The sequence below is a fragment of the Hyperolius riggenbachi genome, chromosome 8 (assembly GCF_040937935.1).
Source record: "Hyperolius riggenbachi isolate aHypRig1 chromosome 8, aHypRig1.pri, whole genome shotgun sequence".
In the NCBI taxonomy this organism is placed as follows: domain Eukaryota; kingdom Metazoa; phylum Chordata; class Amphibia; order Anura; family Hyperoliidae; genus Hyperolius; species Hyperolius riggenbachi.
The window spans coordinates 257,305,138-257,322,538 of NC_090653.1; the positions used below are offsets into that span (position 1 = coordinate 257,305,138).

General features: G+C 41.3%; 1 protein-coding gene across 2 annotated transcripts in view; it reads right to left on the reverse strand.

Moving 5' to 3' along the window:
• LOC137527785 (properdin-like) overlaps positions 1-17,401 on the reverse strand; it is a 150,758-nt gene that overhangs the window by 112,353 nt on the left and 21,004 nt on the right. For both annotated transcript variants that reach the window (XM_068248684.1, XM_068248683.1), the window contains exons 2-3: positions 11,615-11,771; positions 2,447-2,601 (exon numbers count right to left, since the gene is read on the reverse strand). In XM_068248684.1, the coding sequence (XP_068104785.1) occupies positions 2,447-2,601; positions 11,615-11,771 (312 nt within the window). The remainder of the gene's footprint in view (positions 1-2,446; positions 2,602-11,614; positions 11,772-17,401) is intronic.

Below are 17,401 nucleotides of genomic sequence, written 5' to 3' on the forward strand. Positions count from 1 at the left end.
TTCTATACATTTTAAAGGGAAAAACAAGGAAAAAAATGAAAAAATACACTCTTTCTCCAATTTCATCCCATATAGTTTTAACCACTTCAGCTTGAGAGCAATTTTCACATATAGGCGCTGCTCCCATTCATTCGTCAATAAATTTATTACTCCTTATCACAACTAAATGATCTATATATTGTTTTTTTCAGGACAAATTCAGCTTTTAGTGTGTGTTAATTTTGTTTAGTAATCACCTTATTTTCTATGCATTTTAAAGGGAAAATAAGGGAAAAATGTAAAAATCAAACTATTTCTCCAATTACATCATTATAGCTTTACATTAAACAGTGCTGACTATAAGTTAAACCCACTAATTTTATTTGCTCATCCATCCTAGTTATTGCACTATTTAGATTATGTTCTTTCTTGGCACAATGTATGGTGACAATATTGTATTTGGAAATAAAGGTGTATTTTTTCTGGTTTTTGCTTTCTCGTTGTACACTATCAATGATTACGAGGCCTTATTTTGAAAAATAATAGTAATATACCCTCATTGCATACATATTTAAAAAGCCAGGTTCCTAAGGTAACAATATATGTTGTTTCTTTCATATTCTGTCACTTTGTTTTTATTTTACAAGTCTTATTTTGGTACAGAATATGAAAAATTTAATTTCTTGATTGATTCAGTTTGTGACTAAAAAAAAAATACAGGAAACATGCGCCTCAACCCTAAAATTCTTTAAACTCTATTATGCAGTAGTATCTGAATAACACCAGAAACCAGCATGCAGCTAGTCTTGTCAGATCTGACTTTAAAGTCTGAAATACCTGATCTGCTGCATGCTTGTTCAGGGGCTGTGTTTTGTACCGGTAACGACAAGCAGACTTACAAAAACGTCTTGCTAGAGCCTCTTAACCTGCTGAGCGGTCTGGACGAGCTCAGCTCGTCCAACACCGCCAGAGGCTGCCGCTCAGGCCCTGCTGGGCCGATTTCAATGAAATAAAAAGCAGCACACGCAGCCGGCACTTTGCCAGCCGCGTGTGCTGCCTGATCGCCGCTGCAGCGCGGCGATCCGCCGCGTGCAGCGGCGAAAGAGGGTCCCCCCAGCCGCCCGAGCCCAGCGTAGCCGGAACAAACAGTTCCGGCCAGCGCTAAGGGCTGGATCGGAGGCGGCAGACGTCAGGACGTCGGCTGACGTCCATGACGTCACTCCGCTCGTCGCTATGGCGACGATGTAAGCAAAACAAGGAAGGCCGCTCATTGCGGCCTTCCTTGTTTATTCTGGGCGCCGGAGGCGATCGGAAGAACGCCTCCGGAGCGCCCTCTAGTGGGCTTTCATGCAGCCAACTTTCAGTTGGCTGCATGAAATAGTTTTTTTTTTATGTAATAAAAACCCTCCCGCAGCCACCCTGGCGATTTAATCAGAACGCCAGGGTGGTTAACCATTTCAGCCCGCTGGGATTTTTCACCTTATGCATTAGAGCAATTTTCACATCCCATTCATTCGCTAATAACGTTATCACTACTTAACACAATTTATTGATCTATATCTTGTTTTTTCCGCCACTCATTAGACTTTCTTTGGGTGGTACATTTTGCTAAGAATTATTTTTTTATAAATTATTTTTTTTATAAATTTAGGGATTAATAAGAAAAAAATGGAAAAAATGTATTATTTCTCAGTTTTTGTCCATTATAGCTTTAAAATAATCCACGCTACCATATTTAAAACCTATGTATTTTATTTGCCCATTTGTCTCGGTTATGACACCATTTAAATTTTGTCCCTATCACAATGTATGGCGCCAATATTTTATTTGGAAATAAAGGTGCATTTTTTCCATTTTGCGTCCATCACTATTTACAAGCTTATAATTTAAAAAATGTTCGTAGCATACCCCCTTCACATGCATATTTAAAAAGTTCAGACCCTTAGGTAACTATGTTTTTTTTTTTTTTTTAATTGTAATTTTTTTTTTCAATTAAAAACTTTATTTGGATAATATTTTGGTGTGGGAAATAAACAGTTAATGTTTAATGTTATTATATGTGTAAATTGTAATGTAAAATATATGTAGATGCAGTTTTACTATTTGGCCACAAGATGGCCACCTTCAGTTTATTTTTTTCTCCTTGTGCTTCTTGATCACCAGAAGCACAAGGAGGACTGGGAAACTTTTTTTTGCAGAAAGACTGAAGATTCTAGTAAGAGAGCTTCGGTTTTTCTGCTGGGGACACGGATCGGTGATCGGGAACCATGTTCCCGTTCACTGATCCCAGGGCAACCGGGGAGAGCACGGGGGCGCGCCCACGATTGCGCTGAAACGTGGCACTGCAGCAGAGCAGCTGCCTGGACGTGAGGATCACGTCCGGGCGGCTGAAATGGTTAAGTGGTTAAATGAAAAATAACCACTTAAAAAAAAATTCTCCTGTGCAACAACATGTAGTCATACTCACTAGGACAGCAGTCTTGCTGAGTGCAAGCTTCAACTTCTGTTGTGTTCCCTTCACAGTCGCCTTGTCCAATGCAGACTCTCGTCCTCCTTCGAACCCCCTCGAGACAGGAGACGGTACACGGGCTCCAATTGCTCCACTGAGACCAGGATGCCGGGCTGGGGAGGTAAATGTACAATCAGCACGTGACAAGAGCCAAGGGAACAGTGGTGCTTCTGAGGGCCGATTGCACTTCGATTTCGAGGCCCTTTAATTCATTTGCAATTACAATTTCCATTAGTAGTGGAGGTTTCAAGTCCAATTACAACTTGAAATTACAGCAGTTATACAAAAATTCAAGTTTAAATTCCGTGTTTAATTACCGTATACTCTATTAAGCTTTGTTCATATCTAAAATAGAAATAGCTGACGCCAGTGTTTTTTGATTTTTTTGTGCGATGTGCTGACCTGCACGCTTTGATTTTGTATAAACCGCTTTTCTAAGCGCTTTTGCAGAGCGTTTCTGTTTTTCTGAAATTGCTATACCAAGCGCATTTTCAAGCGTTTTGCGATTTCCCTATTCCTGCCATTATAGGCAAATCACCCCAAAAATGGTGCAGACAGCGCTTTGGTGAGCGGATTGGAATCGAACCGATCCTATGTGAACACTCTCATAGGGAATCATTGCCCAAGGCCTTTTAAGGCGATTTTGAAAATCGCCGGCGCTTACAAAATAGCAAAAACATCTTAGGTGTGGACAAGGCCTTACCGTTTGACTTAAAGGCAACCAGAGACGAAGCACCCTCATGTATTTTACCAGATATATCAGTAAGAACATTAGAGAAAACACCTACCCTGCTCTCTGTTTCATTCTCACTGCTAAAAGTGTCTGTTATCAGCTGTGATAAGAATCCCCGACTGAGCATTCAGTCTGGCTTTGCAGGGAATAATTATAACTGAGTCATTATAGCAGAGCCACAAGGGAGCAGGCTTGGGCTTGAAAAGACACCAGAGAAGACAGACTCGGCTATAATCTTTCCGTAGCAAAGCTAGACTGAGTGCTCAGTCGGGGATTCTTATCAGAGGTGATAACAGTCAGATTAAACAGAGAACAATGAAACAAAGAGCAGATTAGGTGTTTACTGTCATGTCCCCACTGATTTATAAGGTAAAATACAAGAGGATCAGATTTAAATAAGATTTAAATCAGAAGGAACCCCATTGGTCTGCTAAGGACCAATGGGGCTCCTTGGAGCCCAAATACAAAGAAGCTTTAGAGAGCTCTGAGCTATATAGCTCAGAGCTCTGTCGGGTTCAGGACGCTAAGTCCCCGCCGGCTCCGCTGCCCTCCCCGCCTCTCCCACATGTCACCTATATACATGCTGGCACCCATGGGTGCCAGCATGTATATGGGTGACAGATGTGGGCGGAGTGGACGGCGGGAGCCGGCGGGGACTTAGAGTGTATGCGGCGGCCGGCGGGTGAGCGGCGAGTGACGTCGGGTGCGGTGGTGTTACAAAGTAACAAAGTTGTTACATTGTAACAACTTTGTTACATTGTAACTGATTAGTATATTTCCGAGGATATTGCGTGGGAACTGACTTTTAAAGGGAAAGGTAAGTATTAATGGTTAATTAAGAATATTAAAGGACTTTTTTCGTGGTTATGTTTTTTGTTCAATTAAAATACTTTTTCTATGTGTTTGTGTGTTTATTTACTTTTAACTCTTAAAGGAAATGGGCAAGGGGTACAAGTACCTCTATACTCATTTCTCCTGGGAGGGGGGGTGGGCATCTGGGGGACCCCTTTTTAAAGGGGACTCCCAGATGCCACCATGAACCCCCCCCCAGGAAATCGCGGCCTCCACCTCCACCGCCCATCGGAGGTGGAGAAGAGCCCCTTGTCCTTGGATTGGACAAGGGCTCGGAGCGGGAGGGGAAAGCTTGGCTGCCCCTCCCCTTCCGAGACCCCCCAATCCATGGACCATGCGGGCTGGTATAGACAGGGTGCGGAGCCCCACGTGGCCGGTGCTCCGCATTCTGGCTATCCCAGTCTGCATGGGGGACAAGGGGTTAAAGAGGTCCGGGAGGGATCACCCCACGTCGTTTTTTTTTAATATTTCCCACACTCAGAACGAAGTAAGTAAAACTCTTCCCACTTGGGGGAATCTATGAAAATAAAACACTATTGTTACCTGTGCAAAAAAAACCTGACATTTTCCGCATTTAAAAGACATTTTTGCCCTTGAAACTTAAAAATCGATTTTCTCAAAAACTATAAGGTCTTTTAAAAAAAAAATTTTTCCTCTTATTCCCACTGATCCCCTTAATATACCCTGTGAATTTGGTGTTCCTAAATTTTAAGCAGGCTTTGCTATTAACCGTTAAAGTCGGTGGGTTTTTAAATGTATATATTTTTCCTTTGAAACTTTAACATCGATTTTCTCAAAAACTATAAGGTCTTTTTGAAAAAAAAAAAATTCCTCTTATTCCTTCTGATCTCCTTAATATATTCTCCAAATTTGAGGCTCTTAGCACTTAAGGGGGCTTTGCTATTAACCCTTAAAGTCGGCGGCTACCTAACATTGATCCATGCGTCAACTTTTCCGCTTGGCAGCATTACCTTACGCATTAATTGCTAGTAGGATTTTACGCGTAAGCCTATAACGCAACAACCTGAATTACGGTATTCTTACGCGTAATTGCGTAAGGGCTATGCGTAATTACAGACATGTACCGAAATTGAATGTCTACGCCGTAAGCGTAATTCCGTAATGCGTAATAGCGTAATATTACGCGTAATGATCCGTAAGTGTAGCTTTTTCCATTACGTCCAGCACTGGTTCAGAGTGCGGAAAATAGAAAAAATAAAAAAAAAATGATGTGGGGTATCGCTGGAAATGGGATAACCACCAGAATGCAGAGTCCCGGCCAGGTGGAGTTTCACCCCCAGTGCAAGTTTCGTGTATACCCGAAATTGGCATTTATAATTCCGTTCAATTTTATATGGAAATTACAAATTCTAAATTGCCATTTATGAGCTCGAAATGAGCACCACTAAAGGCTTGTTCACATCTAACAGTGGCGATTTTTGATTTTTTACGCTTTTTTTTCTCCCGCCGCTTACCTGTGCGCTTCGATTTTGTATAAAGCGCTTTTGCAGAGCGACTCCATTTTTTTTCACTTCCTGACCTCATAATAATAGGAAATTTTGCAACGCAGGATGGAACTGTGCATGCGGGGCAGCGTAAATTTTAGGGCCGCACGATAAGATACCGCAATGGTACACAAATTGGAGCCTTGGCAGAAGCACTGGGGCCGCCCATTGGATTTCAACAGCCCAATGGCAATCCTCCCTCAAACCAGGGAGGATTCTCATTGGCATACCTCCAAACTTTATTAAAGAAGAAAGAGGGACACTTTAAGACACACCTCTGACACGCATCTAGCCACGCCCCTGCCACACCCATCGCCATGCATGTCACAAAGAATTCAGAATCAAAAGATGTCGTTTTATCATACGGACTACACCGGTCCTCTCTATCATCAGTAGTTTTCCTTCATTTTAGCTGTTGCAAATAAGAAATATATCAATTTCATTGATGGGAATGCATTTTAGAGAAAGGACACCCGAAGCGAAAATAAACTAACGAAATAAACTATTGTATCTATCTTCCTTCTCCTAAAAATGACTTTTAAAGATATTCCACAGTTTTATCTTATATTTAAATATACTTTTTAAGTTTTAACAGTTTTTTTGTTTTTGCTCAATGACACATTCATTGAAGTATGCCAGAGCTAAAATCTATGAACTATTGTCCCTTTGTATCTCTTTCCTGCTCAGGACTGAGTCAGCCACTCACATAATTGATATTTAACTCTTTCAAGCAGAGAAAGAAAAAAAGAAACACAGCATAGTTATTAGTGTGCTTGGCACTGTACATACACATGTCTATCTCAACATGTCACATCACTTCGGGTATCCTTTAAACAAATTTTTCAGGAGAAAAGACATATTTACACAGATCTGGACATCAGTCTTGAAAGAGGGACAAATGAGAAAGAAAGAGGGACAGGGGGATTTGTTTACTAAAGAGGGACTGTCCCTCCAAAAAGAGGGACAGTTGGGAGCTATGCTCATTGGTCTATTGCAATCTAATGGGAGCTTGATGCTTCTGATGGGGCGCAGAATGCAAATATGGCGACGGAAGGAATAGTAAACAGCTAGATACAGATGCTAGAATCTCATCCGAAGCAGCCTTTCACTGACAGCCAAGACCCATCCTACGTGTATATGACTCTGTAGGGGACCCACTTTTTGCAAGCTTTTGTATTTTAAGAAGCGCTCTCTCTTTGGCTCAACACACACCATACAATCTTGGTTGTTCAATCTTACCACTTTTATGTAGTATAAGAGCTTATCCAATTAATCATTTAAGGTATTTTCAATCTGTTTGCCCTTATACTACATAGATTTGGTAAATCTGTACAACCAAGATTGTATGGTGTGTGTTGAGCATTTGACTTGAATTAAAATTGTGGGAAAATTGCCACGATTTTTCACATTCATGGCAAAACTGACATAATTTTGCCACGATTCTCATGTGAAATAGAGCGTTGAAGATGCAAGCGCTGTGCAAACCGCAAGTGGGTCCCACGCCTAAGAGGCGTGAGTAACTAGGAATATAGAGGGGTGGATTTAAAGGCGTGGCAGGCAAAGGGCAGGGTGGAATTGGCTCAAATTAACTGATGAGGTAAACAATTGTATCTATCATCCTCCTCCTAAAAATGGCTTTTTTAGATACAGTATCCCACAGTTTTATTTTATATTTAAATCTACTTTCTGCACACTTTCTGGAATTGCCTGACTGACCGACGCAACTTCAACAGCGCGCTACCATTGGACGTCCGCAGCACCGCAGTGGCTGAAGTTGTCAGTCAATAGGCGTCACAGAGACTTTAAATATGTTGGCAGCTGTGGTGCGGCACACATGCATGGGAAGGATGGAAATACTACAGGGAGAACCGGGAATCCCATTGACGTACTTCCTGTCCAACAGGAAGTACCTCACGCGGCAAGTAGCTGCAAGGGCCAAGAAGCTGGGGGGGGGTTGCATGCATATGACCCTGTCGGCGCACTCTGCCACAGGGTCATATGAATGGCGATTTGTGCGATGGAGTGAGCATCGCACCACAAGTGCAATGTCCAGGTGTAAAACTGGCCTTAAAGGATACCACAACTGACATGTGACATGTTGAGATAGACATGTGTATGTACAGTGCCTAGCACACAAATAACTATGCTGTGTTCCTTTTTTTCTTTCTCTGCCTGAAAGAGGCAAATATCAGGTATGTAAGTGGCTGACTCAGTCCTGACTCAGACAGGAAGTGACTACAGTGTGACCTTCACTGATAAGAAATTCCAACTATAAAACACTTTCCTAGAAGAAAATGGCTTCTGAGAGCAAGAAAGAGATAAAAAAGGGGGAAATTCTTATCAGCGAGGGTCACACTGTAGTCACTTCCTGTCTGAGTCAGGACTGAGTCAGCCACTTACATACCTGATATTTACCTCTTTCAGGCAGAGAAAGAAAAAAAGGAACACAGCATAGTTATTTGTGTGCTAGGCACTGTACATACCCATGTCTATCTCATTATGCCACATGTCAGTTGTGGTATCCTTTAAAGGATAACTATGCTGTGTTCCTTTTTTTCTTTCTCTGCCTGAAAGAGTTAAATATCAGGTATGCAATTGGCTGACTCAGTCCTGACTCAGAGAGGAAGTGACTACAGTGTGACCCCCATTGATAAGAAATTCCAACTATAAAACACTTTCCTAGCAGAAAATAGCTTCTGAGAGCAGGAACGAGATAAAATGGTCAATAGTTCATAGATTTTAGCTCTGGCATACTTCAATGAATGTGTTATTGAACAAAAACATTAAAAAAACAGTTAAAAATTAAAAAATAAATGTAAACATAAAACTGTGGAATATCTTAAAAAGTCATTTTTAGGAGAAGGAAGATAGATACAATTGTTTATTTCAGTAGTTTATAAGGGCCCTTTTCCACTAGAGCGATTGTGATTGCTGAATCGCAAAATCGCAAATCGCTAGTGATTTTTAAATCGCTAGGGTTGTTACTTTATCATAGAAATCATGAGAAGTATTTTCCACTATAGTGATTCGATTTGGAAATCGCTAATCGCAAGTCGCAATCGCTTGCTGGAGCGATTTTTACAATGATAATGCAATGCAAATGAAAATCGCAAATTGCAATCGCATAACAGAATTAATGAAAAATCGCAATCGCAATCACTGGCGTTTGTGATTTGTGATTGCGATTGCTAGTGGAAAAGGGCCCTTAGTGACCCTCAATGATAAGAAATTCCAACTATAAAACACTTTCCTAGCAGAAAATGGCTTCTGAGAGCAAGAAAGAGGTAAAAAGGAGAATTTCTTATCAGTGAGGGTCACACTGTAGTCACTTCCTGTCTGAGTCAGGACTGAGTCAGCCACTTACATACCTGATATTTAACTCTTTCAGGCTGAGAAAGAAAAAAAAGAACACAGCATAGTTATTTGTGTGCTAGGCACTGTACATACACATGTCTATCTCATCATGTCACATGTCACTTCGGGTATCCTTTAAAGTTATGTATCTCATCTTAAAGTGCACCTAAACTGAGAGGGATATGGATGTTTTCTTTTAAACAATACCAGTTGCCTGGCACTGTGGCAGTCCTGCTGATCTCTTTGGCTGCAGTAGTGGCTGAATCACACACCTGAAACAAGCATGCAGCTAATCCAGTCATACTTCAGTCAGAGCACCTGATCTGCATGCTTGTTCAGGGGCTGTGGCTAAAAGCATTACAGACACAGGATCAGCAGGAGAGTCAGGCAACTGGTATTATTTTATAAGAAAAAAATCCATATCCTCCTCAGTTTAGGTTCCCTTCAAAAACGAGAGGTACATGTGTGGTTTTCTGATTTTTTTTGTTCTATAATTTATTTTCTGAGGTTAATCTATCTATATATATATAAAATCGGATGTGTGTGTGTATGTGTGTATGTGCCGCGATCACTCGAAAACGGCTTGACCGATTTGAACGAAACTTGGTATACAGATCCCGACCCTTACTACCTGGGATGATACATTCTGGGGGTCTCGTGTCCCCCCTGCACACCTGGGCGGAGCTACAAACAGCAAATCAGATTTAACCTATTCAAGTCAATGGAAAAAATGTAAAAGGCTGCCATTCTCACAGTAATCAAGCCAGAGTCCCCACACTTGGCACAGTTGGTCACTTGGTGACCGAGGTTACAAATCCAGGAAAAGTGAGCAGGGTATAAAACAGCCAATCAAATTTCATCCATTCACTTTAAATGGGAAAATGTAAACTGCAGCCATTCTTACACTGTTAATCGCAGGGTTCTCAAACTTGGTACACCTGGTCACTGAGTGAACGCGATTAATATTCAGGAAAGTGGGCGGAGCCTACAACAGCCAATCAAAATTCACCTATTGATTTTCAAGGGGAATATTTAAACTGCTGCCATCCGTACTGTTAATGGCAGAGACTTCAAACTTGCTGCAGTTGGTTATTGGGTGACTGGGGTCCAAATTCACTAAAGGGGCAGGGCCACAAACAGCCAATCAGATTTCCTTGGTGGATAAACTGCTCACACATTTTTGATGCCAGGAATCTGAAAGCTCACAAACTTGGTCAGTGAGTGACTGCGTTTCAAGATTACAAAAAGTGGGTGGAGCCAAAAACAAATTTTAATGGGATATAAATATAAACTGCAGCCATTCTTACACCGTTAATGGTAGGGTTCTCAAACTTTGCACAGTTGGTCACTGGGTGAATGAGATTAAGATTTTGGAAAGTGGGTGGAGCCTACAACAGCCAATAAAAATTCACCTTTTGATTTTCAAAGGGATTATTTAAACTGTTCGTAATTCTTATACTGTTAATAGCAGATGCATCAAACCTGGTACAGTTGGTCACTGGGTGACTGGGGTTCAAATTCAGAAAGGGGGTGGAGCCACAAACAGCCAATCAGATTTGTTTCATTTCACTGGGAAAATACAAATTATTGATGCCAAGGACCCCAAAGCTCACAAACATGGTTATTGAGTGACTGTATGTCAAGGTTAGGAAAAGTGAGCGGAGCAAAAACCAAATTTCACTGGGAAAATATAAACTGCAGCCATTCTTACACTGTTAATGGCAGGGTCCTTACCTGAGAAAATGTAAACTGCAGACCTTCTTCACTGTTAATGGCAGGGGTCTCGAACTTTGCACAGATGGTCACTGGGTGACTGAGATTAATATTCAGGAAAGTGGGTGGAGTCTATAATAGCCAATCAAAATTCACCTGTTGATTTTCAAGGGGAATATTTAAATTGCTGCTATTTTTACACTGGTAATAGCAGATGCCTCAAACCTGCTACAGTTGGTCATTGGGTGACTGGGGTTCAAATGCTGGAGAGGGAAAAAGCCAAACAGCCAATCTGATTTGTTTAATTTCTATGGGAATATACAAATTGATGTCAAAGACCCCAAAGCTCACAAACTTGGTCATTGAGTAATTGTGTGTTAGGGTTAAGCTGGCCACTAACGGTCCAATTTCTAGCGAAAAATCGTTTGAGCGATCAGAAATTCTGATCGGATTGGTTGTAAATAATCTCCATTTGTGGACACAATCGATTATGAACGAGTGAAAAAAATGTCGCCCGAATGAATTTTCGTCGAACGAAAATGTGGATTTTCTTGGTGGTCGTGATAGATAGGAAGCAATGATTGGTTAGTTGATGGTGTAGTGAACGATTTTTCGTCCGATCAGAATTTCTGATCGCTCGAACGATTTTTCGCTAGAAATTGGACCGTTAGTGGCCAGCTTTAGAAAAAAATTGGGTGATGCCAACACCAGCCAAATACATACCAGGCAATGCCGGGCAATCAGCTAGTTTGTCTATTTTGTTTCTGAATTTTTTGCTTATTTTTATTTTTGTTGTTCTATAATTGTTTTCTGGGTTATGCTTTTTGACAGTATACTTGTTCTTGAAAAAAAACATACATATAAAACATGAGACTTATTAATTTCCTCTCAGCCACAGACCATATTTAATGAAGATTATTATTTTAATGTTATATGAATATGAGGAAAAGTGGCAAACCCCCGACTTACCGACAGCCTTGACAAGGCGCACTAGCATCTCTCTTAAAGGCGTACTTAATATTCTGACAGCATTCTTCCTCATCCACGCCCTCATCGAGATAATCCCCACACTGGCCAGTGGTCTCATCAACCTCTGCGTAACAGTGGACATCACCTGACCCTACGACTAAGAGAAAAATATAACTTTAAAGGGAAATACATTTTCTTAATAAAAATGTAGTCATCTGTACTCTAAACAGTACTGTTGTCATGGTTTCAAACTAACCACTTCCCTACCACAGGTTATCTCCCCTTAAAACCACTGCAATTTTCACATTTCACTTCTCCCATTCATTCCCCAATAACTTTATCACTACTTATCTTATATACTGTATAGTACTGTATAGTACAGACCAAAAGTTTGGACACACCCTCTCAGTCAAAGAGTTTTCTTTATTGACTATGAACATTGTAGATTCACACTGAAGGCACCCAAACTATGAATTAACACATGTGGAAGTATAGTACATAACCAAAAAGTGTGAAACAACTGAAAATAGGTCATATTCTAGGTCCTTCAAAATAGCCACCTTTTGCTTTGTTTACTGCTTTGCACACTCTTGGCATTCTCTTGATGAGCTTCAAGGTAGTCACCTGAAATGGTTTTCACTTCATAGGTGTGCCCTGTCAGGTTTATTAAGTGGAATTTCTTGCCTTATAAATGGGGTTGGGACCATCAGTTGCGTTGTGGAGAAGTCAGGTGGATACACAGCTGATAGTCCTACTGAATAGACTGAATATTCTACTGGATAGAATTTGTTTTATGGCAAGAAAAAAGCAGCTAAGTAAAGAAAAACAAGTGGCCCCTTATTACTTTAACCTCCTGAGCGTTACGCCGCTCAGGAGGTTTTGTTACTTTTTGCCCGGAAAGTAAAATAATAGTCTCAAATGACTGTAAACCATTTAGCTAGCACTAGGCTAGCTAGTAAAGGTGTTGGGCACCCCCACGATCCCCCCGATCCCCCCATTTATACATTACCCAGCCTGGATCAAGCGATCGGCGTAGCCTCCCCAGACAGAACCGGTCTTCACCATGGGGAGGATCGCACATGACGTCGCCGACGTCATGACGTCATGCGCAACCCCGATCCTCCCCATAGAGAGACCGGAGCTGTGCAGGAAAGCTGCGCAATCGCTGGATCCAGGGGGGGGGATCGCAGGAGAGCGGCGGGTGCCCGACACTTGTACTAGCTAGCCTAGTGCTAGCTAAATGGTTTACAGTTACTTGAGTCTATTATTTTATTATGGCTGACTCCTGGGGCCAAAGAGCGGGCATACAGTGTCGGGCATACCGCTAAGGAGGTTAAGAAATGAAGGTCAGTCAGTCTGAAAAATTGGGAACACTTTGAAAGTGTCCCCAAGTGCAGTCTCAAAAACCATCAAATGCTACAAAGAAACTGGCTCACATGCGGACTGCCCCAGGAAAGGAAGACCAAGAGTCACCTCTGCTGCGGAGGATAAGTTCATCCGAGTCACCAGCCTCAGAAATCGCAGGTTAAGAGCAGCTCAGATTAGAGACCAGGTCAATGCCACACAGAGTTCTAGCAGCAGACACATCTCTAGAACAACTGTTAAGAGGAGACTGTGTGAATGAGACCTTCATGGTAGAATATCTGCTAGGAAACCACTGCTAAGGACAGACAACAAGCAGAAGAGACTTGTTTGGGCTAAAGACCACAAGGAATGGACATTAGACCAGTGGAAATCTGTGCTTTGGTCTGATGAGACCACCATGTCTTTGTGTACGACGCAGAAAAGGTGAACGGATGGTCTCTACATGGCTGATTCCCACCGTGAAGCATGGAGGAGGAGGTGTGATGGTGTGGGGGTGCTTTGCTGGTACACTGTTGGGGATTTATTCAAAATTGAAGGCATACTGAACCAGCATGGCTACCACAGCATCTTGCAGCGGCATGCTATTCCATCCGGTTTGCATTTAGTTGGACCATTATTTATTTTTTTAACAGGACAATGACCCCAAACACACCTCCAGGCTGTGTAAGGGCTATTTGACCAGAAAGGAGAGTGATAGGGTGCTGCGCCAGATGACCTGGCCTCCACAGTCACTAGACTTGAACCCAATCGAGATGGTTTGGGGTGAACTGGACCGCAGAGTGAAGGCAAAAGGTCAACAAGTGCTAAGCATCTCTGGGAACTCCTTCAAGACCAGGTGACTACCTTGAAGCTCACCAAGAGAATGTCAAGAGTGTGCAAAGCAATAATCAAAGCAAAAGGTGGCTGCTTTGAAGAACCTAGAATATGACATATTTTCAGTTGTTTCACACTTTTTGGTTATGTACTATACTTCCACATGTGTTAATTCATAATGTGGATGCCTTCAGTGTGAATCTACAATGTTCATAGTCCTGAAAATAAAGAAAACTCTTTGAATGAGAAGGTGTGTCCAAACTCTTGGTCTGTACTTTATGTATGTATGTATGTATGTACAGTATGTATATAAATATATATATATATATATATATATATATATATATATATATATATATATATATATATATATGTATATATATATATATACACATATAACTTATGCATTTTAAAGGGAATAATAAGAAAAAAAATAATGCAAAAGTGCTACTGTAAGTAAAACCCACACATTTTATTTGACAATTTGTCCTATGGCGACAATATTTTAATTGGAAATAAAACGTGTATTTTTTCTGTTTTGTGTTTCTTTACACTATATCAATAACTACAAGCACTTATTTGCAAAAATATCAGTAATATACACTTATGACATACATGTTAAACTACTGGGAGATTTTTTTTCCAGTAATTTAGTATATGTAAGTGTATTTTTACTTTTTGTCCACTAGGTGTCCCCAAATTTTATTCCTGTGTACTGTGAACAGTACACAGAAAGTGTTGCATATGTGTGTTTTACTTTAATTTTTAAAATGACAATTGGCAAGTCGCTGATCACCGTGATCATTCATTACAAGCACTTGGATCGGGTTTGGGAAACACGTTTCCATTCACCAATCATGATCTGACAGGAAGGTGATGGAGGTGAGCGCAGGTGCATGCGCGATCAGCAGTGGCAAGGTAAACAAAACACATGTCGTTGCCCCTGATCTGCAAGTGAAGTTTTCAGAAGCATAGATGTGCATGGCAAAGGTTCCGGAACCAGTTAAATTACAATAAGGCATGTGCAGCTCCAATCTGTGTTTATGGTGATTTTATAATAAATGTTTTCCACGCAACACAGTGGAAACCAGATACAATTTACAAAAAGCAGAAGATAAAAAAGTGTATTCTGTTCCAAACTGTTCCTTATCTCATTGGTCATAATTTTCCTTGTTAACCATTTCAGCCCGCGAGTTGTTTTCACCTTATGAACGAGAGTAATTTTCACATTTCAGCGCTCCTCAAATTCATTCCCCAATAACTCTATCTCAACAAAATGATCTATACCTTGTTTTTAGGCTTTCTAAAAATCACTATTTCCCAGCTTTCACCCATTGTAGTTTTAAAATAAAAAGTTCTACTGTGGATAAAAGCCATACATTTTATTTATTTTATCTTAATCAACTTATTTCCAGATACCATCCTACACGCAATCTCCGCTTTGCTAACGATATCCTTCTGTCTTCTTCCCTGATCACCTCTTCCCACTCCTGCTTGCAAGACTTCTCTCGATCCTCTCCCCTCCTCTAGAACACTCTCCCTCAACACATCTGCCACTCACCCACACTTGCTCATTTTAGGCGCAATCTGAAAACTCACCTCTTCAGGCAAGCATACTGTCCTACCTAGGACACCGCCCACTAACCACCATTTCTACCACTCCACACACATCTTCCCTTTACCTACTGTCCTATACCTTAAATGTTTAGACTGTAAGGCCCTTTGGCCAGGGCTCTCTGTGGCGAACATTACGGAAAGTTGTGTGTGTAATCGCCAACGATTTTCTTATGGTCCCGAACCATCACTGTCAGTGCTGTGTAACTGTACAAAAAAAATGCCTTTCCTTTCTCTTTTCCCCCTCTGAGAGCATTGCAGAGAGTACAGTAACCTTCCCCCCACATCATGTGTCATGTCAGGAAAGAATTTCACACGTGGGTAACCCCCCTGGGTAGAGCCATTTGGCTACCCAGCTCATGTCTCCAAGCCAGCTTAAACTGGCTGAGATAAAAATTCCCTCCAAACTCATAAGCTTCAAACAAAGAGAACTTTAATTTATTAATAATTCAAAATAGGTTTGGCACAGCAAGACAAAAATTACATTTCCTGATACCTAGAGATCAGTTCTAGCATTCACCTGAATTGCAATTTCCTAGCTATCAGGAATCAGTAGAGAGAAACCACTGTATCCGGCCTGCATAGAGCGAATGCGATAGACTAGGCATGTATAGCCTCGTTTAATACAGGGTCGCAGGCCGCTTATGAATATAGTCTCGGATTTGCGATGCACCAATCTGGGGCGGAGTTACACAGATTATTAATAATTGGTACATTTCCCTGCTCTGAGTCTGGGGGCGGCAACCTGCTAATTAGGAGGTAACCCTGCCTTAAACACACCTACTTTCCAGGTAGTGACAGCCCCAAAACTCAGGTCCTATAAAAGTGGGGCGGGACCAAACCTGCCCAGTTCTCCAAATTCCATCGACCAGGAATGTCCATGCAGGCGTTTAAGGAGAGCCAGTGCCTGCAGTGCTCAAGGACTCTAAACCTGAATGCCTACTTTTAAACTGGACTCTGTTTCTTCATTCTCCAAATAAGTATTTTTTAAGTATTATTCTCCAAGTAAGAATTTTCTGATTTTATTCCCTTTTATTTTTAAGCTCTGTGTGTATATGTTAATTGGTGTATATAACTGTATGTAATGCATTTTTGTTATTAAACGTTTAACAATCGTTTAGCGGTTATGACCTGTTGCTGAACATACACAATCGTATCCTATTCTTCTGAATTCGATACCGTGTTTAATAGAAGTGTGCCTTTATAACCCGTATGCGAGAACCCGGCCCAGATATAACGATCTGACCCAGGTTCCTGCATACTGCTAGGGGTTAATAGAGCGTTCTCCAAGTCCTAGTATAATTACAGTAGCGGGCTGTGTAACTTGCTTGGTGGCAGATCTTTGAATTGTATGTGTGGGGTGAATCCGTTGGCATCAGAACGCTCCCTTCGCGAGTCAGTTCCTCAAATTGCGAATGCGGGTTACCCTTCGTGATGAACAAATGACCGTGTGAGAGGATTTCTGACGCTGATCGATTTACCCCATCCGCAGACCGGCCCTGCGGTCTGTGACACTCTCCTCCCCTTTTGTCTCACAATGCTGTGTAATGGGTGTACATACATGTAGTTAATTTGTAAAAACATGTAGTTAATTTGTTCACTGTATTAGCTGTTATACCCTCTTGTCTTGTATCAAGTGTTGTATTGTATACTCTGTATTGTTATAGCTTGTATGCTATTGTACAGCACCATGGAAGATGCTGGCGCTATATAAATAAAATAATAATAATAATAATGTACAGCGATGCGTCTACAGCAGCGCTGTCCCCCTAGGGAGACAGGAGCGATCCGCTGTCATAGGCTGAAGCCTATGACAGCCGATCGCTATGATTGGCTGGCGGGGGGAGGGAGGGACGGGTAGAAAAATAATTTAAAAAAGAGACTATTTATAAAATACTGAAATAAATATTTATATTAAAAAAATAAACATTGGAGGAGCAAACAGACCCCACCAGCAAAAAGCTCTGTTGGTGGGGACAAAAGGACGGGGTGACA